The sequence below is a fragment of the Myiozetetes cayanensis genome, unplaced genomic scaffold (assembly GCF_022539395.1).
Source record: "Myiozetetes cayanensis isolate MyiCay16 unplaced genomic scaffold, myiCay2020 scf17, whole genome shotgun sequence".
Lineage (NCBI taxonomy): Eukaryota > Metazoa > Chordata > Aves > Passeriformes > Tyrannidae > Myiozetetes > Myiozetetes cayanensis.
This window is the reverse complement of record NW_026087378.1, coordinates 10,481,993-10,508,694: the sequence shown is the minus strand read 5'-3', so window position 1 is coordinate 10,508,694 and position 26,702 is coordinate 10,481,993. Positions and strand designations below refer to the sequence as shown.

The window sequence follows — 26,702 nt, the reverse complement described above, 5'->3', positions numbered from 1 at the left end:
CAGGGGCTACAAGAATCCCTTCTTCCCAGAACTTGCATCCCAAATGGAAGGCTTGTCTGTTCTGTGAGGAAAAAACTGCCAAGACACAGATCCCCTGAATCTAAGTGACATTCAAACACAGTTCTCCTGAGGCATGTCCCTCAGGCAGAGGTTGCAGTCAGCTTCTAGGGATAGGTGCAATTTCCTGGGAGACCTGTCTTGCATGTAATGGGTAGTTTCCCATCCCTAAAAGCCACCTCTTTTACAGAAAACCATTCAAAGCATTACAGAGACACACAAGACACGCAGACATGCACTGAAAGTTAAAAGCAGTGCCTCGATTTACTGTGGGACTAGAAACAAAACATAACCTCCCCTTCTAGATTTCTAAAGCCCAAGGTGCAGCTGTCTCCTCCTGCCAGCCTTCTGCTTTCTGACATCTGGCACAGGTCAAATGACACAGCAAGCTGGGAGACATGCAAACAGTTAAGCCATCTTTTTGCTGAAGCCATGTTTGAGTTCCTGCAAAATAAATACATAAATAAATAAATAAATAAATAAATAAATAAATAAAAGGGAAAAACCCAAGGCCCAGAGGAGACAACGTTATACAGAGATGCCCTCTGCCGGTCACAAGCCAAGAGAAATTCATCCACCAGAGCTCCACGCCAAGGATTTGCAAATTCCCTCCCTCCTTTTATAGATTATCCCCTAAAAGTATTCTCTGTGGAGGGAAATGTGGTGTGTAAAATTTAAAGTACTGGTTTTTACCCCCTGACTGCTAAAGATATTTATCAGCAAACTACTTGCAAGGGCTGTTCAGCCACCTCTCTCTTTTGTTTTGGATCTTAAAATCCATGGGTAAGTCAAAGAGCTTCAGAGTCAGTTAAAATTCAACAGGAAACCAAAAGTTCTGCCAGGTTGGTCAGCCAAACTGACTCCCCAGCTGCCTTGATGTAATATAAGGAAAATGGTGAGAAAACTGGGCCAGGAAAAGGGACACATCCACATTATTTGAGACTGGCTTTCCTGTAACAGTTAAATTCTTCAGGCACTTGAGACATAATCCACAAGTCCCTGCAAGTTAAAAAATCCCTTGCAGTCAATACCACAAGTTGAAAACTATTTGAGGCACTAATCAATTCAGAGCATGTTTCTCTCTAAGTGGAGATGTTATTTGATTAGAGCTACGATTTTAAACAATTTCTATGAAGCACTGAGAGCCTGCTCAAATGAAACAAACTGCAGATTTTACATCCGTTAAGTCAGTCTATTAAAACAGTGCAGATCTATTGCACACACATCACTATCAGCTCAACTCTTTCTTTTATCAGTTTAATTCCTGCTGGTGTAAATCCCTGATTTAATTTACTGACTGGGAATTAAATCAGCATGAACTGGTTTCATCGCATCTGTGCTGGGTATTTGTGATGATCCAACCAGGACTATTTAAAAAATGTCATTGGATCAGAAAGCTCCACTGACAGAAACAAGCTCTTAAGAGATGCAATTTAATAACCTTGCACACTAAAGAACAGCACATGCAGCGAGTGGGCAGCCCCTCTCCTCCCACTTTATTCTTTTCCACTGAAATTGAATCTTGTCCTCAAAAATATTTTACAGTCAGGAGAGTTTTGTACACGTCCTCATAGCGCTGGGACTCTGGGAAAACTGACAGGCTGCAACAATCAGGTTGTCACTGGGACAGATGTCCAGTTGGCATGGGGCTTTGTGCACTGGGAGCTACTCAAACCCCAACATTTTACATCCGTGAGGGTGCCAGGGTGCTGCTGTTTTTCCATCCTTGAGTTTAGTGGAGGATTAACAGCATCACCAGGAGAATCAGCTGTTGGAGGTCCTTGTGCTAAGCACCGACCCACCACACCATGTACCCACAGGGCTCTTTGTGTCTCCTATTGTTGGGGCCCACCACTCTCCCTGGTCAGCTGTTGAACATCTTTGGGATTTGTTTTCATGCATGATATGCTCTGGCAAACTCCAGCTTCACCTGGAAGTGGCACAGAGGCTGTGTTCTACCTCTCCACTACAGATGGGCTTTGCAGCATAGCTAAGGGGTCCCACACACAAATGGTGCTGGCTGTGTGTGGTCCAGCTGCTTCTCTGATATGAGGGGTTTGCTGAAGCTGGATCTGCAGGGTTTTTTTCACTTGTGTTTCCCAGAGAAGAAGCCTGGTTAACTGGGAGAGCTGGAAAAAGCTCAGATCTCCCTCTTCCACAATGGATACACCTGGTATACACCTAACCTCCTCACACCAGGCAAGGCTACTGCGCAGGCTTCTCCCCGAGGTAGGAAGCGTTCTTTCCAGTCTTCTTCAGGGTTTCCAACAGGGTGTCGACGTTGTGCTCTGAGTCGATGAACACCTTCTTGTTGGGCAGGTCAATATCAAACTGCACACCTATGAGGAAAGAAAAGTTTTGCACAGCTAGAAGCAGCCAAATGGTGTGGACACATGGAAAGCTCAACTTCATGCATCTGTGCTCCCCCAGCCATCAGTGAAATGGACATTTATCTCCTGCCAGCAATCCCTGATACCACCACCAGCCAGCAAAATCAAACTGGTGTCCTGCCAACAATGGCAGGACAAAGGTACAAAGGGAGTCAGATCTGCTCTAGCTCTGCATTGGGCACCAGAGTTTCTCAACTGCTTTAATCTGCTCACCCCACCTTCCACCAACAAAATCACTCATGCAGTAACCAGAATAAAACTGAGTTTAAACCAACCACTACAGTCTCCACCCAGAGCTCAGCCTGTGCTGTGGTTTAGCAGGGACAGGGTTAGGATGGGGTCAGGACAGGTTTCCTCAGTGGTGGGGCTTCCTAACAGCTGTAAGTAGAGGGAAGGAAAAAACATTTTCCCATGTGGATTTCCCAGTGGCTAATAAAAGTGAGCCTTCTCAGCCCAGTGAAAACAAATGGACGTGAAGTCTCTATCCAGTCATTTATTTTCACAAAACCTGTAGGTATGTATCAGCTTTGAGAGCTCTGCCACCTCATCACATGAGGCTGATATTGCCCAGCATGTTGAAGAGTGATGGAGGTGGTGACAACCACCCATGGACAGAGTGGAATTGCCACAGCCTAGGAATGGGGTCTGGAAGAACTTGCAAGGCCTTTGCCTTGCTGACTGAAAGCTCTTCTCTCTTGGAGGGGAGCAAGTCCTCACAACTGGTGAGTGCAGGCTAAATCTTTCTCACTTGGAAATGCCAGCATACAGGAGACACGGGTTATAATTTTCCAGGTGATGTTAAAAACAGGCTATACAGACAACCACCAAACACTCTGCTCAGCAGCTCTTTGCTGTGACTGCTGATGACACATCTAGGGAAGCATCACAGATACCCCAGGCCTCCTTGGAAACAATGCCAGGCAGGACATCCAACTCCCTTCCTTCTGGCAGCCTGAGCAGGGGTCTACCAATGTCCTTCCCAGAGGGTTCAGGGTGAGGCCCTGGTGATTCAGAGCCACCTGCAGCCATGGCAGCTCCTCCCTCCCTTGACCTTTCTCCAAGGGTCACACAGACCTGCAAACAACCAGTGACTTGTTAACTGACTAAGGAGCAGGCTCAGAGCAGAGGGGGGAGAAGTTTCCAACTTCCAGCTTTTACCCATGGCATTACTCTTCAAAACAGGATCCCGGGGCACTGCCATCCTGCCCTGGAGCTGGTGTCGCTCCAGAGAGCTGGCTGTCCCACACCACACCCAGCACTGACTCACCTCCCAGCCTGTGCAGGACACGGGTGACGGCGTTGGAGCAGCCTTCGCAGGTCATGTCCACAAAGAACTCGTGTTTCTGAGAAGAGGCAGACGAGGGGTCAGGGAGGGCACAGCTGGCAACACACCATCAACGCTCTCGTCCTCCACACTTGCCTTTTCCCTTGGGGAGGTGCATTCAAAGCCTCCCCAGCCAAAAGGTCCACACATGCCACTAAGGGATCCACAGGGAAAGGAGAGCTCTTGGTACTCCTCCCCAGGGTGTCCTTGCGCTGTCCCTCACAGCATAACCCTGAGGGAACTTTGGAGACTGTCTGGCTACCTCCAGGGTCAGCACAGGTTGCCATCTCTGTGGCCTCTGCTGGACTCACTCCACTTGCCCAGGGGAGCCCAGGAGATGCAAATCTCCTGCCTCCAGCTACTCACTGTCCTATCTGAGTCTGTGAGGTTTTCTGTGCTTCCTCACCCTTATTCTTCTTGTGTTTACAAGGCCTCTGGTCCCCAGCATAACAAAAATATAAACAAAATAGAAATTTTAGGAGCATTAGTGATGTTTTTTTCATCCTTCCAGTCCACTGGAGCCCCAGTGATAACTTCACTACCTGTGAGAGACACTGGGTCAACACAAACGTGCTTGCCTGTAACTAATCATTGCCTTCAACCTCTGGCACCAGATGGGTCCCAATTTCCTTCTCTCACACGCGCTTTTCGCTTTCCTTAAAAAAGAAAAGCAACGCCGTTTTTCATTTGTTACCTGCCACCCATACTCCATTTATTATCTACCACCCATATTTCACTTATTGCCTACTAACCATATATAATTTGTTAACTACAAACCGTATTTCATTTGCTGCCTACAACCCATATTTCCACCTACTCATAACCACCCTGTGCCCCCTTCACCCTCCCCCCCGAACCCATCCCGCCCCTGTAAGGCTAAAACCCTCTTAGGATCATCCACCGCGGAGGCAGCTCGGGACAGCGGATCCCACGGGGATTTTTTATTTTTTTTTTTTTCCCAGTGTCACTGCCGTTTTCTTCATCTCTATTTCCCAAAAAAGGCCCTGTGCGCTCTGGGGCGGTGCGCGGGGAGGGTCCCAGCGCTGCTCCCGCTCTGGGGGATGCGGGAGCTGCGGGCACTGGGAGAGCCCGGGGGGGGCTGCGGGACCCCCGCGCCTGCCCCGGTACCGGGCAGCGCCCTGCTTGTCCCGCCTGCCCGCCACGTCCCCGGTCCCCACACAGCCCCCCCGGCCCCTGCTGGCCCCCGGAGCCCCCCGGCCCCGGCCCGCACCCACCGGCATGGCGGAGATCCCGGATCCCGGCGGCGCGGAGGAAGGGGCGGTCCGTGCCCGCTCCGCGGCTGAGCCCGTCGGGAGGCGCGGGGTGCCGGGAGAGGGTTAAGGGGAAAGCTGCGAGGGAGTTTTGGGTCGCGGTCCGTCCTTGTGGACCCCCGCTGCCAGGGGAAGCATCAGCGCAGGGAACAGAGAGGGGTGGGGAGAGCCATGAGGTGGGGCCGGGCTGCTCCTGAAAGCTCCTTCCTGTCTTGTCTTTGGAGGTTTGGAGACTTAACTGGCTCAGGAGAGTTCTGGTAGAATGGATATTGAGCGAGGGGAGGTTTGGGGGGCGTCTCTGCTTCAGAGTAGGTTGAGAGGCGGGATGCTGGTCCCTGAAGATGTGCCTGCTTTGGGGTGCTTGCTGCTTTGGTTTTGGTTTTTGTTTTTGTGGTTTTTTGTTTGATTTGATTGTTTTTTGTTTGGGGTTTTTGTTTTACTTTGTTGTTGGTTTTAGTTTTGTTTGTTTTGATTTGGGTGCTTTGGGGTTTTTTGTTTGATTGGGGGCTTTACGTTTGGATTGGGTTGTTTGTTTGTTTGTTTTTAAATTCCCTGGCTGTATGGTCCCTTGAAGGAAAATGAGCCCCTCTCTGAAAAACTTGAGTCCCAGGTGGAGGAGGCTGTGGCAGGGGCTGGGAGCAGCTCAGGTGCTCTGGCAGGGAACCTGGAGAGGGGTCAGTGCAGTACAGCCAGGGCTGGGAAGAGCTGTATTGTGGGATGCTTCCCGACCACGTGCTGGGCTTCAGTATCTTCCTGTTCAGAAGCCCAACCTGCAGCCGGAAAAATAACCAGAGTGTTTCTGGATGCTACCACACCAGCTGGGGGTGAGACATCCGTTTTGAGGTGCACAGGATGCTTTTTTATAAAAATAATTACCTGCCCTGCTATTGCTTTGTGGAGAGGTGTCCAGGATCGCCCTGGCAGAGTTTATTTTGGATGGGCTTTGGTGCTGGGTCACTTGGGCTTACGTTAAACTTTATAGAAGTCTGCAGTGCTGATTTATGAACTGGCAGATTGCAGCGTGGCTCAGGCTATAAATAGCCGTGGGGTGTGGGGGGAAGGATATTAATGCTGAGCGTGGCCCCACGCCAATCCACTGTCTGTATCTTTAGCTGCAAGGCATAGCAGGGAAGGGGTTAGGCAGCGTTCAGGGATGTGGTGGTGGGAAGGGAAGTCATTTTTACAGCGCGAAATCCGTCTCTGACTGCTCCGTGTCATGGATACATGCGGGATGGACGTGACACAAAGAAATGGGGAGCTATGGCTGCCTGGCTCAGGATGGCTGCCTGGCTCAGGATGGCTGCTCCCGCTCCCTCCTGGCTCTCCCTGCACCAGCACCTGCCGGTGAGGAAGGATCTGAGAACTTGCAGGCCTTTCTCCTCCTTTGCAGGGCTTGGCCCTCGCAAGGTGTGTTAAGGAATGCCCCCGCTGAGCGCCCGGGGCCGCGTCTGGCAGAGGTGCCTTGGTGTGAAAAGCTTCCTCCACCCACCCCCACTGGGGGCTTCCCTCAGGTGTGTGTGGGGCCAGGTGAGCACCGACGAGCCTGTGACAGCCCGAGAGACGCAGCCCCAGGCGAGAGCCGCTGGCTGCTCCCTGTTGGGGGCCCGCAGCCCTCCCAGCGCGGGGTGACCCCGGCCCTCAGCACATGGCACCCCCTCCCGCCGCCATGTTGGGCGCCGCCCCCCTCCCTCCAGCAGGGGGCGATGCCGAGCCCCGCGTGGCGGCCGCTGCCCCTTTAAGGCGACTGGCGGGAGTCTGTCAATCATCTCCCGCCGCGCCCTCCCATTGGCCGCCGCGCCCCGCGGGGCCCGCCCCCGCCCATAACGGGGTTTACCAGCGGCTTCTCAAGGGCGCTGCACTGCGGCTCAACCACACTGCGGCGCCTGGGGGCGCCCGGAGCGTCGTCCTATTGGCTGCGGTGGAAATCAATCACCTCTCCGCCGCCGCCCATTAGCTCGGCCGGCTGTCAGTCACTCCCACCGCCCTGCCCAGCCCCGCCGCGTGGTTGGCTGGCCGCGCTGCCCCTCAGCGCTTCGCCCGCCTCTTTTCCGCCGCGGGCCAACCGGCATCCGAGCGATGGAGGCCGCCGCGCCGCCATTGGCCGCGGCGCTCCCGCCGGGGTAGGCTGCGCGCCGGATATATGCGGCCGGCGGCAGAGCACGCTGCTGCGTGAGGCGCTCCTCGTCCGCCGGGCCGGCCTGTGGTGAAGCGGCGCCTCCCGCTCCCGTCCCGCTCCGCCCGCAGGTGAGGGGGCCGGGAGGGCGGTGTGGGGGTCACCGGCGCGGCCGCACCTTCCCGCGGGGGCCACGAGCAGCACGCCGCGGGCCGAGGCGCCCCCGGCTCCCGTAGGCCGCGGGCCGGCGCTGCTGGCGCGCCAACACCACCCCCCCCACGCACACAGCACACACCGCCCTCCCGCCCCGTCCCCGCCGCGCTTTGTGCCCTGCGCCCTCCCCATCCTGGGCCGCCCTCCCCATCCCGGAGCCCTGGCGGCGCCGCGGGGCTCCCGGCGGGAGCGGTGCGATGGTGCGGGGCTGGGGGGGCGGAGGGGGGCTCGGCGCTCACGGGCCCGCATTGTGTGCGGGGCCAGCTTTGTTCTCGGCTGAGCGGGCTCGGGGGCGCCTCGCCCTCCGCCTTTGGGGGGTTTTTTGGGGGGTTTTCCTTCGCGGAGGTGGGGTCGGGGAGGGCCGAGGGTATCCCGTTCCATGTGGGATCGACGGGCAGCGCTGGGCGCTGGCACGGCCCGGGCCCTCCGTGTCAGCTCCAGGGCTCTCCTTGCTGGAACTCCGTAGGTGAAGGGGAGTCACAAGTCGACCCAGCAGAGCGTGTGTTTTATCCTGAGTTACCGCATGACCTTGGCTGAATCCGAGATTAAGCCAAGATTTAAATACGAAGTAGTTCTTGTGTGAAGACTCTTCCAGCCTCTTGTAAGGCCCCAGATACATTTGCTGGAAAAAAAAAAAAAAAGAGAGAAAAGGCTTCAGTATACCTTCCAGTACCTCTTAGTGTTGATTTGGATGATCCGTTGTATTCCTCCTTCTCCACGTGCTTACCTGGTGACTTTTTATGTTACGGCTTGCACGCCCATAACAAGTATTCTTTACAAAGAAAGGAATTTTTTTCCCCACAATCGGGTGAAAGCAGCATTTGCAGCGAGCCGCCATGTTTCCAGTGTGTGCTATTTTTGGCGAGCCCGTGCTCTCACAGCCAGGAGTGACAGCTTTAGGAAATGTGGACACTACTACCAGGCTTTGGAAGCTGATGCTTCCAGGTGCCATAAATCAAACGTGGGGAGTGCCTGTGTGTTGGATTGGTTTTGGCCTAGAAGACTTTTTAGATTGATGTCATACAGGGAAGTGCAGAAGTTGACAGACAAAAACTGCATCTCAGACCTTTTCTGAAGTCTTCCCTTTGACCACATTTTCACTTTTCTTGTTCACTCTCTGTAAAGAATAAACCAAATGACTTTGCTAGAGCTCTGTGATACTTCAGTGATGCTGGCTGGTAGCATGTTCTCAGCCTGTGAACTGAACTCACCTTTCTTGGGGTGTTTCAGTGAACATATGCAATGTTGTAAAGCTGCGAGTCTTTTTATAAAAAAAAAAAAAAATTAGTGGATGGCATATATAGCTAAATTGAAGCCTGGCTGTACATATTCACATGCTTAGGATCTTAAATCCTTGTCTTTATGATGGAGATCTCACCGCCTTTTTGATAGCATCACGTGTTCCAGGGACTAGTTTGCCTGAAAGGCAGTGTTAAAACCTGCTAAAAAGTGTAATCGGACAAATTTTGTTAGAAAAATAATTAAATCAACTTTAGAACCTTTGCAAATGTTTATCTTATTTTTATACATGTGCAGTTTTTTAAAAATCTTAAAAAGAATCTTGTATGCATTAGGTGGTAGATAGTGGCCTCCAGTTCTTGACTGGTGGTAATTTGGCAACTGCCTTTTTTGGTAGGTTGTGTTCTTTAAAGTGTGAACTCCTTAAGCTGAAGACTGGGAAGCATAATTAAAATCAGAGTTGTAGACCTGGTGGACAAGACTTTGTCTATGTGGGTCAAGTGCACACATCAGAATCTTCTGTAGGGATCCTTTGCATTTGCGCTCTAAGAAGCAACAAAATGTACAAGAATACTTGTTTATACTGTGATTGCAAGACCCCTGCTCTGCTGCTGTGCCAGCAGCACTGATGGAGTTCAACACAACTGATGAAGTTTGAACATCTTAGTTATAAACAGAATCTTTATGCACCCCATGAAACGGCAAACTCTTTAGTTCAGAACATTAGTGCTTTATTTTTCACCTTGCAATTGTAAGGTAGATATACAGAGCAAGGCTTTTAATGAAAGTAAAATAAAGTGAAGATGGTGTTTTTAAGTCCTCGGTATTTCTGTTCATAACAACGGTAGCTGATGAGAGAGCACTCATAAGATGAGCATAAGTGGCCTGTTTGAGTTAGAAAACATTTGGGTTGATTATTCTAATTTTTAATATTAGCACCTGAGCCTTCCTTTTTGTCTGACTGAGGAAGGTGATGAATAAGGAATCAAAGAGGAAATCAGAGTAGAGCAGGACTTTAGCAGGGTGGTGCTCGTTGTTGTGCTGACTGTGGTCTGCTCTGCTTGGAACAAACCAAAAGTAAAAGTGATAGTTTGGTCTAGGAGACTGGATGCTTTCTTACAGGTGCTCATATAAAATCTTCAGAGTTGAAGTAATTAGTAACTTCTTGGTGTAACTGCTGGTAGATTTGATACTCTTTAAGCTAGAAAAACCTTAACAATTCTGATCTTTAGGTACTGTAAAAGCGTCCTTAAAACTTTGCAGGCAGTGAATGTTACACTGGCCTGAGGTCCTAGTTTTGCTCTATGAAGTCTGGGCCTCTTCCAGGAAGGCATGGCTGGTGGAGTTCTGCTTTCAGAGCAGGAGCTTGGGAGCTGTCAGTCATGTACGAATAATCTGTGATGAACCTGACTCCGTGCTGAGGCAAACGTGCAGTGCTGCCTTCTGAAATGCTGGTGGCCATCTTCCATTTTCCTGTGCTCTGCCCTGTACCGTTTTTCTTGTTTCAGGACTGCTATAGGACTGACTTTGTTTTGGTTTTGATGTAACACTGCCATGATGGATCAGTCCTGAGTGCTAGGATACAGGTGATCTATGAAGTTTAAGCTCCTCTGTGACTTAAGTGGGTAGAGGTGAAAGAGTTGACTCTCTTTACAGTTATCTGTTGCTTGGCATGCAGAAAATATTTTGTTAAATCTTAATCCTGGTGGTTTTAATCCAAGTGGGAGTGAGCTTGAAGTTCACTGTAATGTCTGTGTAGCTCGGTGTTCTGATCTGCCTCTTCTGACTGCTGATGAGTAACTTTTGCTTTTTTGCTTTAAGAAGCTGCAGTGGAGCCAAATGGAAAATTTGCAGACCTAAGAGAAGACGACTGGACCTGCTGCCAACTTCATCGAGATGTTGGAGCAGCTCTTGGATGTCAAAACAAAACCTGTTCTAATGGCAAAATCACAGGGTCTAAGTAGCTGCTTTATCATGAAGCAGGCTGGAGAGCAGTATAGGCAGAAAGCTGGATGTTATTTTTCATTTAAAAAGAGTAAACAAACCATTCAGACTAGCACTATCCTCCCATCCCACCCTTTAGGATGAGATTTGCATGTTGCAAATGTAATTTTGCAGAAAAACATTATTTCTAATTGTAGGGTAAATGAGGTTGGAATAGGTCCAGTTAGAAAGGCAAGTCCTTTACCCAGGATTGAGAGAGCATATTTAGGAGAATCTGATTTGATAACAAGTAGGAATTTGGAAGCCAAGTGAAATAGCTTTAAATAGGAAGAAAGAAAAAATAAATCCACATCAGGTTAGGCTCAGCACTCAGGGAAGGCAAAGTGTTTTGAGGGAAGAATAAAAAGAAACACCACCAGTTTGGTGAGAAATTCTTATTATATCACTTTTAATAGGAAGTTTTCAAGGTTCTTTTAGGTTGGATTCTTTTTTTTTCCTCCCCTTGTAAACAGGGCCTATTTTGCTGTTTGTCTTTGGACCTTTATGCTCTTAACTACAGGAATAGTGTCTGGTGTCATTTTCCTTACCCAGATGAACGTCCATTCCTTACTGTACAGCTGTAGATGCTGATCTCAACTACCCTAAATTACACTTTAGGTAGTCTTAGTATTTTCCTCTGCTTTTGAACTTAATACTCTAGAAGATGCATTTCTCCAAAATGGTCTCTGTTCTTTTAGATTTTGAGTGTTAGCATTAGAAATCTTCAGTTTGTGTCTCTCTTGCTTGGTAGAGCTGAAATATCCAAGGAGCACTGAATTTTGTCTAAAAAAGGGCGGATTCCATCGTATCCATCAACTTGTGGATCACACTTAGGTTTGTCAGCAAAAACACAGGCAGACTTCTACATCGACAGCTCTTCAGCAGTTGCTGGTTTGTTTATTTGTATTCTCACTGTGTTTGAAGGGCTGTGCATTGCTGCTGAGTAAGGCTTCCCATCTGCCACTGGCAAGCAGAGGGGTTTTTCAGTACTAGCATGGACAGTGCTGAATGGAGTTCTGAATTATTTTTTAATCTTCTGATGGAAATGCTTTTCTTGTGCTTAAATTTGGTTTGATTGCTCGGATAGTTTCATTAGAAAATAGTTAAGCTTCTAATTTAGTTCTTCTTGTCCATATGTTGGTGTAATGTGTAGCTTTTCTAGAGTGTCCCTCAGTGGTGTGTCTCAAGGAGCTTCAGAAGGGGCTCTGCCTTTCTGCTGCATCTGGATAATTAAGCACAGAGAAGGCTGTTTGCCTGATGATTCTGGTTGCTGTGTGTTATTTTTTCAGGATCCAGCTCCCTATAACAGCTCAAGTATCTTATGAACGTAGGCACTGCCTGCCTGTGTAGGTTGTGTGGGTCATACAGTGGTCATGAGTCACTCGAGAATGGTGAAAGGGCTGTGCTAAGTTTGATGATCCAGTTCCATGTTCTATTAGGTGTTGGTTTTGAAGATTATTAAAGGCTTCCCTGTCTGAATGATATGTCTGGCACTTCACACTGCTCTGAAGTGCCTGCTTCTGGAAGTTCCTAGTGAATATGTTTATGTTATCTTAATGTTTCCAGGAGATACTGGTTAGAGTTGGATGCTGGTAACCTCACAACTTGCTCCAGTTTGATCCTCAGGATAAGTTACACCTTCACTGAGCTTTCAGACTGTGGCTTTCAAGCATTTTGCCTCCTGTGAAATAGTGCTGCCTTTAAGATAATTTTTTCCAGGCAGACAGTACTTTCCCTCTGCATCAGTCAAAATGGAAAAAAGATGAACTGGTTACAGGTAGGCAGCTGTGATGGCTTCTGTCCAAAATACAGGCTGTGTTGCTGTGACACTGTTCCTGTGACATTGTCTACCTCTGCATCCAGAGGGAGGCAAGGAATGAGACCTGGTTTTTTAAAGCAGATTAGTGTTTTGGGACTTCAGCTGCCCATTTATTTGAGGTGCATTTTCAGCTCTCCATAATCTAGGTTTGGGTCAACAACTGGATTGTTTTGGGTTTCTCTTGTTCCCCTTGGATAATTTAGGCTGTATTAAAATAAGAGTATCTTGGTTTATCTGGAATCTTATAGTGCTTTTAAATACACATTTCCTTGGGTAGGTTAACATTAGTTTTCCTATTTGAGAGCAAGGTGGTGTGATGATATAAATCCCCAGTTCAGATGGGCCCTGGAATTTGCCTAAGGGTGCAAGTTTAGCTTGTTTGTGTTTCATTGTTCACACTGTAATGTTTTACATCGTGGTTCACACAGGTACCAGCCTCTCTTTTGTTTCTTAGTCAGCAGCAAGAGCAGATGCTACCATGTAAAATGTATGGAGAGTTGGAATTAGCTGAAATTGTTTTGCTTTTGTTGTTGAACTTTCAATCTACATCATTCTTCTTACAGACACATTAGGCATTTACTTCATGACTTTATTTGTACTGGCAATTTTTTTTGGTCCGAAACAGCAGTAGTAACTGCTTCTAGTGCTGGTTATTCTGTCTAGATAAATGGTTTGTGGCTTTGAACTTGCTCACCTGTTGCTAAGCAACTTGGAGAAATCCCAAATGACACTTAATTAGGCAATCCTATTAACTATTGACCAGACCTTTAATTTCAAGCAAAATTGCTCTTTGCCTGACTTGTAGTGTGTTGTGTTTGGATACAGATGTCTCTTTTCTGTGTGAGCTTCTCTGGGTGTTCCTTCATTTTCAGAAAACATTTTTAAGTTAAGGAACTCACTGATACCAGAATGAGGGTATAGAATTATGTGAAAAGTATGACATTTTGGTTTAGAGGGAAAGAAATATCTTCATCTGTGTAATACATCAATCATACTGTCAGAATTGCTTTTGAATAGTCAGAGGTAAAGTTGTAGAAATGAACAATCTGAATTATATTTTGATAGAATGATAGAAATTGATGAAGTTTTTGGACATAGTGCAACAGCTCTATGAAAATACCTTAGTGGGTTAAACCTCTAATTAAAAGAGTGAGGGGCAACATGATTGTTTTGGTAACTTGTAAATTCCTCCAATTTATAGAGATAGGAAGGAACGGAGTATCAAATGTCACCTTATATCACTGAGCAGCCAAAGGACAGAGTGAACTGCTGTGTAATACTCCCGTCAGACAGAACTATGATGCATTGTAGTAACTTTGGCTTTTTTGAGACTGTTTCTTGTATTGAAATGCAAGTCAAAACTACAGAATTGAAGATGGCAGAGAACAAAGGCAGAAGGATAATGTTAAAAACACACCAGAGCCTGCTGAGATTATGATTCAGTTTTTAACTTGTTGTTTCGTTAGTTCTGATGGCTTTCTTGACAGAAGACGTTTAAAATTGCTACATGCTTTGGGAAGTGAAATTTGGGATTTTCTAATTTGCATGTTTTATTTCAATGGCTTGTGGTCCTTTGGCTTGTTGTGTCAGGCCAAGGGGGTTTTGCCTGAATCTTGGGACAAGTTGTCCTGAGAGCCTGAACATCCTACGATGTGCATGGGACAGACTCCTGTTGTGTAGAAAGTCTAGTAGAAGCAGATTCAGACTAAACTCCTTGTCTGATTTAAAAATTAAAAAAAAAAAAAAAGGGATTTGGGACAGCAGTGATTAGTTCGTTTTCACTGTGTTACAGTTTGATAAGAAAATAGTGACCAATGCTAGCTGTTAGCTGTTGAGTCCATTTTTTGGAATACTAATATACTAATAGGTTTTGTAGACCTAAATCTGAATTTGCTAATGCGGAATTTACATAAATGGCTCTAATTTACATAACGGTATTTTAGAAATTCAGTGCCTGACATTGATTTTCTGCCAAGTGGGAGCATTGTAACAGATGGTGGAATTTTCCACCAGCCAGGTGATAACCACTGTAAAGGAGGTATTTGTCTTCCTCTAAGTCCTTGGTTTAAGGAAGAGGTTTGGTTATGCTGCAGAATTGTCCTAGAGTATTTTTTACAATTCACCTTATCCGATTTGTTGTTATATGGAGTCATATGAATGCATGATTATGAATGAATCTTAAGTAATCTGATTTTCAGCTTTTCCTGTCAATTTTCACCCTTTTATCATTATGTCAATTGACAGGAAAATGTGTGGATAAGCTTCTATCAGGAGTAAGGTAGTGACAGTTCAAACATTTGGTGCTATTATGTGCTGTGCAACAGAAATGTAGTATAAAGTATTTGCAATTTTTCTTGGATTGGGGAATAGTGGAGTAGTAAATTGCTCTTGAATGGTAGGGAGCAAATATTCTCTCAGGAGATGCTTGGCTTCTGCCATTCAGGTTGTGCTGGCTGAAGAATGAGAACAGATGGCAACTGGCAGCGTAGCAGCAGGTGCAGCAGCAGTAAAACGAGATTGTTGTCCTCTGATTAGGTCATGTAAAGGTTTTTACCATTTCTTTTCAGATCTGCTTGATGACAACTGGGCACTCTGCTATTCCTGTTTGCATCTTAGGAGTTAGTTCTGATGGATTTTTCAGCCTTAGCAGTAGGGAAATTCTTTTATGTATCTTGTTAAGCATGTATGACAGAAATCATCAACACAAGCCACTTTACTTTCAGTGTTTCTCCAGAGCAGTGTGGAGGAGGATGTGCCTGTGGGTTAATACAGGTGAGGACTCTGACTGAAGAACAGGAATCTGGAAGAGCTGTTGAGGAATGAACTGTTGAGATTTGAGTGCTACAGTTTGCCATTATGTGAGGATGTCAAGCTTTATATGTTCATATTCTAGAAGCAATTGAAAATAATTCTCAGAAGAGCCTGATTTCTTATCAGAACTGAGTAGAAAACCTGCCTGTTGACATCTATAGAAATAAGCTTGCATTCCAGGAAATGAGTCTTCACAAAGAAATTAAGTACACCTCCAGTCATTTTCCAAATGGTGATCTTGAGGGTATATGGTAGGACTGACTTTCCATCCGTAAACTCACAGCAGGTTTTTTAACTGTTGAGCATTTTAGTGCCAGTTAAGTTGACTGGTTCTAAAATGTACAAGCCTTCTCTGTCTGTTGTTTCCACTCCCACTGCTTTAGGACTGGCCTGCTCCTAGTACTGATAGAGCTTCACAAGTGCTTGAGAGGAAACAAAGTGGGATGAGGAAATGAGCAGTGGTATCCACCACTTAGCCTTTACCTTTACTGTTTATTTCTTACTGTCTGGTAATATTTTATGGAGATCTAATTTAACATGCACTGAAAGGCAGTTGAGTTCATATCTTGGAGGTGTTTGCCACTTCAGACTGTGCTGGGTGTTGGACATCTGTAATACATTACACTTGGAGTTCAAAATCTGCTTTATAACCACAGATAGTGGAGCCTTCCTGAAATGAAAGTGGTTTGCAGAATCTGAGCATTTCCTGCGGGCCAGACCCAGCCATGGCCTATCGCTTTCTTTTTCGTGGTTAGCTCTTGAAAATATCTTCAAAAAGCTGAAAACTTCTGAGTGTTTAGAAAAGCCTTTTTCAGTTCTAGGTCATATTTAGTCTTACTCTTTCTGGACATTATCATGTAAATAATATGTTCTTGTATGGTGGTGAGACACACGTGTCCAACTGGACAGGTATGCATCCTCTGGAGCCCATCAGATCTTTTTCACTGTGTTTAAACCTAACAAAGTGCATTTTAAAAATAGGATGGGAAGACTTCTTTTTTTTTATTATTTTTAAACTTACAAAGAGAAAAAAGTACCTGTGTGTGGTTGTATTAAAAACAGAGCAAAACACATCAGTGTATGTGAAATTATAGCTCTCTTTCTTGTCATATTAGTAGCTTTCCTGTTACATCTTCTGGTTTGAACCCTTACTGCATACCTCCCAGTGTGTGCTTACCATTGCTGGGAGCTGGGGTGTAATCACGTCCTTGGATATACTGTCTGTATGTTCTGACAGTGTGACTTCTTTGCAGCACCCTGTATGTTGTGTGTTTGAAATTGTCGCTACAGTAACACCCACCAGGCAGGTCACCTCTGTCTGTTGGAGCTCTGGTCTGTTGTCAGTTCTTGGCAGCCAAAGGATGACTTCTCTGAAATTCATTAAATATAATGAAAATATCAAACATCCAAGATCCTGAATTGCTTTTTAGAGGGCTCTGCTGAGTAGGGTGTTGGGTTTGAGTTGCACAACACACCTGTAGTATTTACCTGTGGAATTTGCATACCATGTGTTTGGAAAGGAGCCTGTAGTGGAAGAGATTGGGGGTCAGGAGTGGGGAGAAAGTTCTTTCAGCAACAAAACTGTCTAAACCCCCATTCTGCTACTGATTATTACAGCTTGGTGTGAGGCAGAAAACCTACTTTTGTTTCTGTATTAGGTACCAAGAATATGCCCTGGTATTGGTGTATTGGTATAAATACCTGTATTGCTATTTATCCCTATGAGTTTGAACCTATTTTGTATGAGTATCTGATAATAAGGACATGTGGGAATGTGCTTTGGTTTGGGCTGACCTGTCCTGAAGATTACACATATTGTGTAACCTACCTGCAAAGACTTTATTTTTGTAACGTGCAGATCCATGGAAATTAGGTAGAAAGTACCTAGATGGATTTGTCCCTAGGTATGGGTGGTGCTGTTGACTTGACTGGTGCTCTGAATTTAAGTGAGAAGCAACTTGCTCCGTTTGATGGAAGCAGTGGAAGAGCAGCGTGTATTTATTTGTTGCATAGTAATTTTAATATAATCCGATATTCCTCTGCAGTGCCTGACACGCACAGCAAGCAGTGCTGCGCTGCTGATAAAAATAGATTGGACTTACCATGACCTTTTAAAAATGCTCCTAATACAGTAGCACAGGCTTTGCCTTAGAACATCTGACTTTTAATTCTGATTGTGAAGTCAAGTGAGGTAAGTAGAATTGGGATGACTGTAAATGTCTTAGCCACTTAGCAAATCCTCTTGAAGAACCATGCTTGCTTGCCACCTGCTTTTTGCTGAGGATATGTGGGATGATTACTGGCATGTTATGAGGTGATGTCCCTCACCCAGGCAGCCTCTCTCACCACTGGTTTGGTACCCAGGAATCCTCTCCCCAGCACCAAAACACTGATGATTCCGAAAGCACATTGGTTAAACTGCTTACCAGGGTAGAACTCTCCTGGTGCGTCCTTTCTGCTGTGATTATGTGGCTTACGCGATCAGGATGTGAACAGCGGTTTGAAAGGCTCACAGTTTATGGTGCTTTTGTTTTCTCCACAGTTTTCAGTTGACCAAAGAAATGGTGATGGAGAAGCCAAGTCCCCTGCTGGTCGGGCGGGAATTTGTGAGGCAGTACTATACCCTGCTGAACCAAGCACCTGACTACTTGCACAGGTAAAGCTCTGCTTCACTTTGATCACTTTTGCTCTGTGGATTTCTCAGTTTGTGTGTTAAAATTTAATGATCTTATTGGCTTGCTGAACTTGGACACTTAAAATCTGGTTTATTTGGGCCAGGCTCTGGGTGTAGTTTGCTTTCGGTTTTGATAATCTGGATTAAAATGCGAATAATAAAGATTACAGGAATTCTTTAAGTATCTTGAGTCCTGGCTGTTATTGAAATGCTGCTAGACATGTATTCTAAGCAGAAAAGAAAAAAATGTAAAATCAAAAACGTGTTGCTTCCTTCTTCTGGTTGTAATCAATATAAATTGAAGTTGGATAAACATTTTAGTTAAACATTTCTCTAGTTTTGTTGTGATACAATGCCCCCAGACTAGGAGGAAACGTGGAAAAATGTTGGATGCTTGTGTAGTGGTATCTCTCAGGAGTCATACCAGCAGCTCTTTCTTAACAGAAAGTCAAGGAAATGATGAATGTACAGCAAACTACAATCTGTTATCCAAACAAATCAATCCCCTTTGAGTTGACAGGTATCCTGCATTCTGGAACTAACCTCGTTTATGAAGATGTGCTTTGTTTTGCTGTGCTTTGAGTAGCCAGACAAACAATTTCTAAAACCTTCTTCCTTCCAATTTCAGTAACACTTATTCAGAGTGTTCCTCTGCTTAGGTGGACAGCTGACCTTCTCCATTTGGGTCAGAGGACAGTTCACAGTGTGCCATGGAACTCAGTTCTAGTCTTTTATCTGCTGGCAGAGTGCAGCCCTGTGGTGCTTATGGCATTTTAGCTCATAATCCCTCAGTTACAGAAAGGAAGATTGACCTGCAGTACTTTACTGTACATGAGCAAAACAGTACCGCTGCTCCTTGCTCTAGCCTGAAATAGAACTTGAGGGGAAACCTTTCAGCAGTCCAGTGTTGAGGGTATTATGTTACTTTGTGGACCTTGTACAGAAAGGGGATGATGGGATTGGATCGTTAGCTCCTGTGAGACTTTGGTTTTGGCTGTTAGTACATGGGTCTCTCAGCTTACACGGGAGAACTTTGCATTTTCCCCTCACCCCCAAATTACTAGCTGGATTATGGGGTTGTATGGCTCTGTTCCAGTGATTCAGACAGAAAACTTGCTTGAGAGTGTATTATTCATAGTGTAGTGTAATGTAGAGGCTTAAGGTTCTTACATAGATAGCAAAGCTTAGCATTTAAAAATTTCTTTACAACAGGTTTTATGGAAAGAACTCTTCCTATGTCCATGGTGGCTTGGATTCCAATGGAAAACCAGCTGATGCAGTCTATGGGCAATCTGTAAGTACTTAAAAGAAAAAGGCTGCTCTTTCTTTCTGTTTTGTCACCTTTGTGGTTGCAAGAGAAATATATCCAGCTGTGATTCATCCCCCCTCTGTCCAAGTGCTTTCTGGAAAAAAATAAACTGTCTTAACTGTAAACAGCAATAGTTAGGCAAGATGTGCTTCCTTTATTGGAAAACTCATAATGTAAAATTGCTTGCAAAGCAAACTTAAAAAGGATGTTGCCAAGCTTTCTCTCCAGGCTTAGGGAATATATTCTAAAGTAGCGTTTTACGGTTTTGCTCTCTTTGAAAACTGTTAGCAAGCAGAAATGGCTTCTGCAGTGTAACCCATGTGTACCATCCTTTCATAGGACATCCACAAGAAGGTGCTGTCATTAAACTTCAAGGACTGCCACACAAAGATTCGTCACGTGGACGCCCACGCCACCCTCAACGATGGTGTTGTGGTGCAGGTGATGGGGGAGCTCTCCAACAACATGCAGCCCGTGCGCAGGTTCATGCAAACCTTCGTGCTCGCACCCGAGGTATGCTGTCGTGAGGGCCTGGGGTGTTACTGTCCTTCTGGAACCCTGTCAGGATCCAGGAGCTCCGTCTGTTGTGTTGGAATCTGCAGTGTTAGGCTGGGGAGGATGATGTGTTTCTTGTTTTCACATTATTTCAGTTCTTACATTACTGAATGGATGTAATTGAATCAGTTTCTCCCTTCAATTTTGCTTCCAGGGTTCTGTTGCAAACAAGTTCTATGTCCACAATGATATCTTCCGCTACCAGGATGAGGTTTTTGGGGACTCTGACACCGAGCCTCCAGAGGGTAAGTAGCAGAAATTTTTGGATGGTTCTGTTGGTTAGTTTGTTTCTGGATCTGTATCAGCATTCTGTATCCTGACCAAAGGAATCTTCTTGCTGGAGAAGGCAGATCAGTGTTAACTTTTATGTGCTTGTAGGTTGTTTTTTTTTTCTTCCCTGTAGTTTCTTTACACTCCAGCAGGGAGTTGTGACATGCAGATGATTATTTTTCTGGCATGTTCTGTTTCTATTAAAAGGATTGTAAGACTTGTTTTGGCAGTTGCAGTCAGATTTGTAGGCTATAAATCTGGTTCTCTGAAGTATTTGGAACATGTTGTTTAAACTTGGTCAAAACTGAGTAACCAAAGTGATAGTGGAAATACAAGGAAATGTCTGTTCCGTGTCACATCTTGATAGTGTTCTTTGGCAGACACTTCACCTGCATGTTGTGGTAGGTGCCTTGTCTTTGAACCTCATACTGAAGATATGTGTGATGTATTTTTTGCCTTTTTGACCTTATTTAGAATCAGAGGAGGAAGGGGAGGAACCTGAGGAAAGACAGCAGACACCTGAGGCTGTTCCTGATGATACTGGTGCTTACTATGAGCAGGCTGTCAGGTAATAGTATATTTATAGGTGAAGTCAGATGTTGTGCAAGACGGGCTGCTTGTACAACAGGTCAAATGAATTTATTGCTATTCATGGTTTTCCTCTTACAGTCATAAAAGATTTCTGTTTATTGATCAGCTGAAACCAATATGCTGTTAGGCTGAACATGGAGACGGGTTTTTTTCACTATTCATTGTAACAATGCAAATTTGCATCCCTGTGCAATGTGGCCTTACTTATATTAGCCTTGTTCTTCATCTCAGATGTCATGTGCCTGACTTCTCTATTGGACAAGTAGGATACTTTTTCACCAGTAATAGAATAAATACAATGCCACCTCTTTCTTCTTTTTTGTGCTGCTGTGTAATAGCAATGACATTGAGGAACACCTGGAAGAAACAACTGCAGAGGCAGAGCCTGAGCCAGAGGCAGAACCTGAACAGGAACCTGAACCAGAGGCGCAGGAAGAAAAGTCTGAGCCAGTATTAGAGGAGTCAGCTCCAGAAGAGACGGTGGAAAAGAGTCCTTCTCCAGCTCCTGCTGATCCAGCTCCTGCAGTGCAAGAGGACTCAAGGGTAACGACAATGGATGAGTCATTTTTGTGTGGTGGCTTCATCAGTATGTTTGGCTCTCCTGTCTTTTTTCAGAGCATCCTCTCTCTGTCAAGAGAAGTATCTGAAATTAAGTGTTTGAATGCTCTAATTCCATCCCCCCCCGCAATTACTCTGCTTGTGACCAATTGCCTCCTTCCTATTAGTTTTGTATATGATAACAGGTTGAAATTCTAATTAGTAATACTTGGTTAAAATACCAGGAGGTAAGGTCAGGCTTTGTGTATTTGGTAGGTATGAGAACTGTGTGGCAGCAGGGAGAGGCTCAGATTCTTTGTTTGTAAACATTGCTGCTGAAATTCTGAAAGAATGCAACTAACATGCTGAGTCAGGAAAATGGGTGAAATGTGACTTTATTTCTACCTGGGGATTTTTGTCACTCCTCAGTGTTAAGGGAGGCAGAAGTGGACTCATGAAACCAATACTTTGGTTAACCTCGATGTTCTGCTTGATCTTGGGTCACTGCTGTGTCCTATTTCAACTCTATGTAGAATTTAGAAATAGGGTGGAAGTGTGACTCTGTTGTCATTACACAAAGTCTTTTGAATTTAAATGATTCGAAGGAAATTGCAGGCAAACTAGTGGCTGGATCCTGAAGTTCAAGGATAGGTTAAAATCTGTTACGGTTATCCTTTGTCTGTTAGCTGTACTATCAGGATTATATTTCAAAAGGAGATGTAGTTGTTGTATTATCTTCTTCTTTAAGACATTTTCCTGGGCATCAGTAACCAGCAAGAACCTTCCTCCCAGCGGGGCTGTTCCAGTATCAGGAATACCACCTCATGTTGTGAAAGTACCGGTCTCACAGGTAAGAATCCAGCACCTGGAGAAGTTTGTGCTGAACTGGCTGACAGTAAACTGAGGTGGGGAGAAATACAGTAAAATCTACTTGCTTATGGATCTGATTTCTCAGACTCCAGAGACTTTAAAATTCTGTGATTCCTGATAGACTTCATAAAGATGTTATTCTCTGCCTTTTGGAATGAGGAGTAATTGTTTCTCGTGTGAGTCCTGCCTGCTTTTAGCATATAAGCCAGTGTGAGCTAACGTGCATTTTAATCACAGGTGTAAAGAACTATTATTTTTTCCTGTATTTTATCAACAACTTGACAGTGAGCTCTTAACAGCTGAACCCTATTGATACGTCTGTCTGACACTCAACTGTTCACTGCTTTTTGAATTGATCCAGCCCCGCCCTGAGGCAAAGCCCGAGTCTCAGACCCCACCTCAGAGACCTCAGAGGGATCAGCGAGTGAGGGAGCAGCGAACAAGCATCCCACCACAGAGGGGTCCTAGGCCAAGTAAGAGAAGCTACAAAGAATAAGCTGTTTTCTGCTGTTTAAAGGGTTTTGGGGAAGCAGTGTGACAATTAAAGCTTTTAAAACCTCATTATTTTTGTCACTAGGCAGATGATTTCTACTCAAGTGTTGGCCTCATTCTGGTGATAGAAAGCAAACAGTTAAAAACTTGCTAGTGTAGAATGCTTACCTTTTTATATATATGAATGGATGAGGAGTGTGAATTCGAATTCTTGTATATGGTGCTAATTCTGACCATGGCTTGCTTTTCTTAAATAAGTTTCACTTTTCTGTTCAAGTTCGCGAGGGTGAACAAGGCGATGTGGAAACCAGACGGATTGTGAGATACCCAGACAGTCACCAGCTTTTTGTTGGGAACCTTCCCCATGATGTGGATAAATCTGAACTTAAAGACTTTTTCCAAAGTAAGCTGGTTGCTTTGCTGCCCTGAGGGGTTGGGGTTGCAGCCACAGGCGTGGTCAACAGAGCATTCTAATGTATGACCCAAGAACTTGGCTTTTCTCTTGCAGGCTATGGCAATGTTGTTGAACTCCGCATCAACAGTGGTGGAAAGCTCCCCAATTTTGGGTTTGTGGTGTTTGATGATCCTGAACCAGTTCAGAAGATCCTTAGCAACAGGGTAAATAAACTTCTAGTCAGTGCTTTTTGGTCTGTTGACAACAGACTGTTTTTCAGATTAACAGGAAAAGATTGTACTTGGTCCCGTTGGCCTTTCTTGAGCATATTAAAGTAGGTGTGATGTCTTTCTATCCTGTTACCAAGGCTTGTGCAGCATTTGTACAGATGGAGTCTTTTGTCACTGAAGTAGCTTGTAACAGCTTAGGTGAACATGAATTTATTCATTACAGAGCCTTTTTCTAAGGGGAAGTTGCTGAACACAGGAAGCAGATAAATAGCTTTCAGGAAGGTAGAGAAGAGAGTCTTGATTCTGTGGACAAGTAGAATCTTGTTTGTCGAAGAGGTTGAAAGGAAGAAGCTGTACTGGTGTGCAGGCTGAAAAGAATTGTGCTAACAAAGGCAGGAGGTACCTGCTCAGCCTGTCAGCAGTGATTGCTAATGCACAGTGTGCACCCATGACTGCATGGTAGGCAGTGAGTCTGGACACACTTAAGGAAGCACCTCTATGAGCATCTTGATCTTGATCTACCCCTGCAAGAGTCCTGGGGCTGCTGAGCTTCAGGTACACTGACTCATCAGCACTGCCACAAACGCTGCTGGCATCCCACAATGAGAGGTGTCTGCCTGCATGAAACATCCCAAACTCAGATCAAATCTCGAGGCTTAAAAATCTGCACCCAAGTTGGCTTTCACCTTAAGCACAGAAATTTACTGGCTATGCTTCTATGCAGTGAGGAAGCAGAGAAGAAAGGATGTCCTTGGTGAAGATCTGGACTGTGCAAGTACACTGCAGTTTAACACACCTCCTACCCTGCTTGGAACAGCACTGAATTCTCTTTGTAGTATCTGCTGTGGGAATCGCCTTGCAAACAGTCTTAGTGCTTTCAGCAAACATGTCCTAAAACTAGGGCTTTTTTTCAGGATAAGGCTTTGGTAGACAGCCAGGAAAACTAAACTTGATGTCTGCTGCCTGATGTGAAATGTGGGTGTTTACAGTGTAACATGGTGTGCTGGTCTTTGCCCTCCTCAAGCCATCAGCTGTGCTGCACAGTGTGCTCCATCCTTCAGTCAGTTCAGCTTGTCTTTTTCAGTGAATGGCTTGTCTTTCCATTGGATGAGAAAGCATTGTGCCTGTACCAAGGCTGGGTCGTATTTTTCATGTTCTTTTGTTGAATAATTTAAAACAAGCGAGTCCTTAGTCCTGTAGTTGGTGGATTCTTGCAGACTTCAGCTTTTTGTCGGGTTGCAAATGGGATTTGTGGGATGTTGCAGTCCTGCTCCTCTTCTGGTTTTGCTTCACTGAGGTTTCTCAATCAAGAAGCCACTTGTCACTGCAGCTCTAAGAAAATGAGCGTGACCTAAGTGAAAGACTTGACTGGCCTGTGCAGCAAGGTGGCAGAAAGGATCTGACATTGTTCATGCCATAGGAAAAATCATCTGGGACTCTGTATGGTGGTAGACTGAATTACCACATATTAATGAAAGGAGGTTGCTGTTAATAGTGCAGTTCCTTTTCTGAAATGTGTCAGAATGGTCAGTGTTAAGCATGAGATGGCTTTTCAAGTGTCACTCCTTTGCATCTTTATACCTTCTCCAGTAAAGCCACAAGACTGGATGCATAGTTTGACTATTGCCATTGTTTAGTAAGCCATCCTAAAACGTTTCAATCTTTCATGAAGAGGAGGATATGAGACAGGGTTGCAGGAATCTGCTTGACCTTGAAGAGCTACTGGTGAGTCATTACTGAAAGTCCCTTCTCTGCTTTCATTGCAGCCCATCATGTTCAGGGGAGAGGTGCGCCTGAACGTGGAGGAGAAGAAGACACGAGCTGCCAGGGAGGGTGACCGCAGAGATAACAGACCTCGTGGACCTGGAGGCACTCGTGGGGGGCTGGGAGGTGGGATTCGAGGGCCTCCACGTGGAGGAATGTCCCAGAAGCCAGGATTTGGAGCTGGAAGAGGGATCGGGCAACGCCAGTGAAGGCATCATCGCGGATGTTGACACGGAGGCGCAAACCCTTTTTCCTGCAGATTTGTGAATTTCAGCCTTGGGTATCTTGGAATGTGGCCCTAGCCTGTTATAGACTGCTACGTTTGATACTATTTTGGCCCCTTTTTGTTTGTGTTATGGTTCTGTGATTTATTTTTTTTCTAGTCCTTGTCCCAGATTCCAGCTTTGTGGAACAACGTTTTAGGAAAAGTGGATTTTAAAAAGAGAAGAACTGAATTTTCTTGTTAACCTCAAACTTACGGACTGAATTTTTTTGGTACCAGTGGTTTTTCCTAAAGGAATGTCTCTACTTTTTTTTCTTTTTTTTTTTTTTTTTCTCTCCCCTTTCTACTGAATTTGGGTGCATTTCAGTCAGTGGAATGATATTTCACGTGCATGCGTTCAAGAGCCTGTAGGAAAACATAGTACTTGGCAAGTATTTCAAGGGCAGAAAAACAAAACTATTGATGTTTCTTTGAGGGTCATATGAACATCCTCTGGTGTGGAGATATTGCCACTTGAAAAATTGACTTTCACCTTTCTCTTTGTGGCGCTGTAAGAGTGGAATAATGGGTATCTGTAGAATCTCTTTTTCTTTTGATACATGATCACAGAAAGGAATTCGAACTACTGTTTTACCACTTTGAAATTTTGGATTGTGGGATAGCTTTTAAATGTCTAGAACTTGACTCTTCAAACACTTTTCCTGAACTTGTGAAATTTTTTATTGAAATAGGGAGTTTTTTTCATGTTTAGTTTGTATTTGTATAAAAAAAAGCAAAATTGTTGTGCCTTCTATTTATCTCTCATTCCAGTTTTGGCAAATTGTTTTAAAAAATAAAAATAAAAAAGGTCTAGATTTGCTTTATCAAGTCAAGAGTACTTTGGAGTTTTTCCAAGGGGAAGAAGCTCTTTCTTCAGTCACCAGGTTTACTAGGTAAAGGTAGTTATAGTTAAAGGTTTTAAAACCTTCTGTGCATCATCTTAGCTGCATTTAAATAATTGCCTTTTTTGAATGCAGAATTTAATAACTTGGACTTGAGGCTGGGCAGGTCCTGTTACAAATGTTGCAAAAATACAACTGAAGAAGAAATACCTCTGTCACATCCTTTACAGTTCCAGCTGTTGTATGTAGTAGAGTTATTTTTGCAGTACTTCATTCCTTGCTTCTGCCAGACCTGAAGTGGATAAGATGGCATTTTTGTCAGAAGTACAGAAGGTGCCTGTCTGTCCTGGTGTGAAGATGTTGAATGGTCTCCACTGCCTCTGAAAGAAGATGAAACTGAAAGTAAAATGCAGAACTGAGTAATTCCAATCCAAGAGATTTTGAGATTGTGCTGCACAAAGCACTGTTTATGCAGTGCGTGGTGTTGAACATCCGGATGAAAACAGCAGTTTTGTGTCTACACCAGACCTTCAGATCTCTTGGTGGTACAGAAGAGCTGTTGACTTACCTGTGTCAGGTTTCACTGTGTCCATGTTTTCTTGGTTTATCACTATGACTGTGCTCGTGCAGTGTGTCATCTCTTGACCTGTGCTTGCTGTGAAGCTGGAGCAGAGCTGCCCTCACCATTACCT

General features: G+C 45.0%; 2 protein-coding genes across 4 annotated transcripts; one reads left to right on the top strand and one right to left on the bottom strand.

The window, feature by feature from the left end:
- Positions 1 to 296: 296 nt before the first annotated feature.
- ATOX1 (antioxidant 1 copper chaperone) lies at positions 297 to 5,165 on the bottom strand. Of its 2 annotated transcripts, none has more exons than XM_050312307.1 (4): positions 5,007 to 5,165; positions 3,715 to 3,790; positions 2,228 to 2,396; positions 297 to 501 (listed from the first exon to the last, which is right to left on the bottom strand). In XM_050312307.1, exons 1-3 carry the CDS (start codon positions 5,010 to 5,012, stop codon positions 2,263 to 2,265), a joined length of 216 nt encoding a protein of 71 aa, XP_050168264.1. In that variant the 5' UTR covers positions 5,013 to 5,165; the 3' UTR covers positions 297 to 501; positions 2,228 to 2,262. The 2 variants fall into 2 exon arrangements, with proteins under 2 accessions (XP_050168264.1, XP_050168263.1); XM_050312306.1 differs by having other exon boundaries at positions 2,244 to 2,396; positions 5,007 to 5,162.
- Positions 5,166 to 7,146: 1,981 nt separating this feature from the next.
- Positions 7,147 to 25,996, top strand: G3BP1 (G3BP stress granule assembly factor 1). 2 transcript variants are annotated; one of them, XM_050312299.1, is made up of 12 exons: positions 7,147 to 7,286; positions 17,763 to 17,876; positions 19,107 to 19,188; positions 19,543 to 19,716; positions 19,913 to 20,003; positions 20,503 to 20,596; positions 20,958 to 21,162; positions 21,905 to 22,006; positions 22,388 to 22,499; positions 22,796 to 22,921; positions 23,006 to 23,136; positions 24,909 to 25,996. In XM_050312299.1, exons 2-12 carry the CDS (start codon positions 17,782 to 17,784, stop codon positions 25,113 to 25,115), a joined length of 1,419 nt encoding a protein of 472 aa, XP_050168256.1. In that variant the 5' UTR covers positions 7,147 to 7,286; positions 17,763 to 17,781; the 3' UTR covers positions 25,116 to 25,996. The 2 variants fall into 2 exon arrangements, with proteins under 2 accessions (XP_050168256.1, XP_050168257.1); XM_050312300.1 differs by having other exon boundaries at positions 7,216 to 7,286; positions 23,027 to 23,136.
- Positions 25,997 to 26,702: the final 706 nt, after the last annotated feature.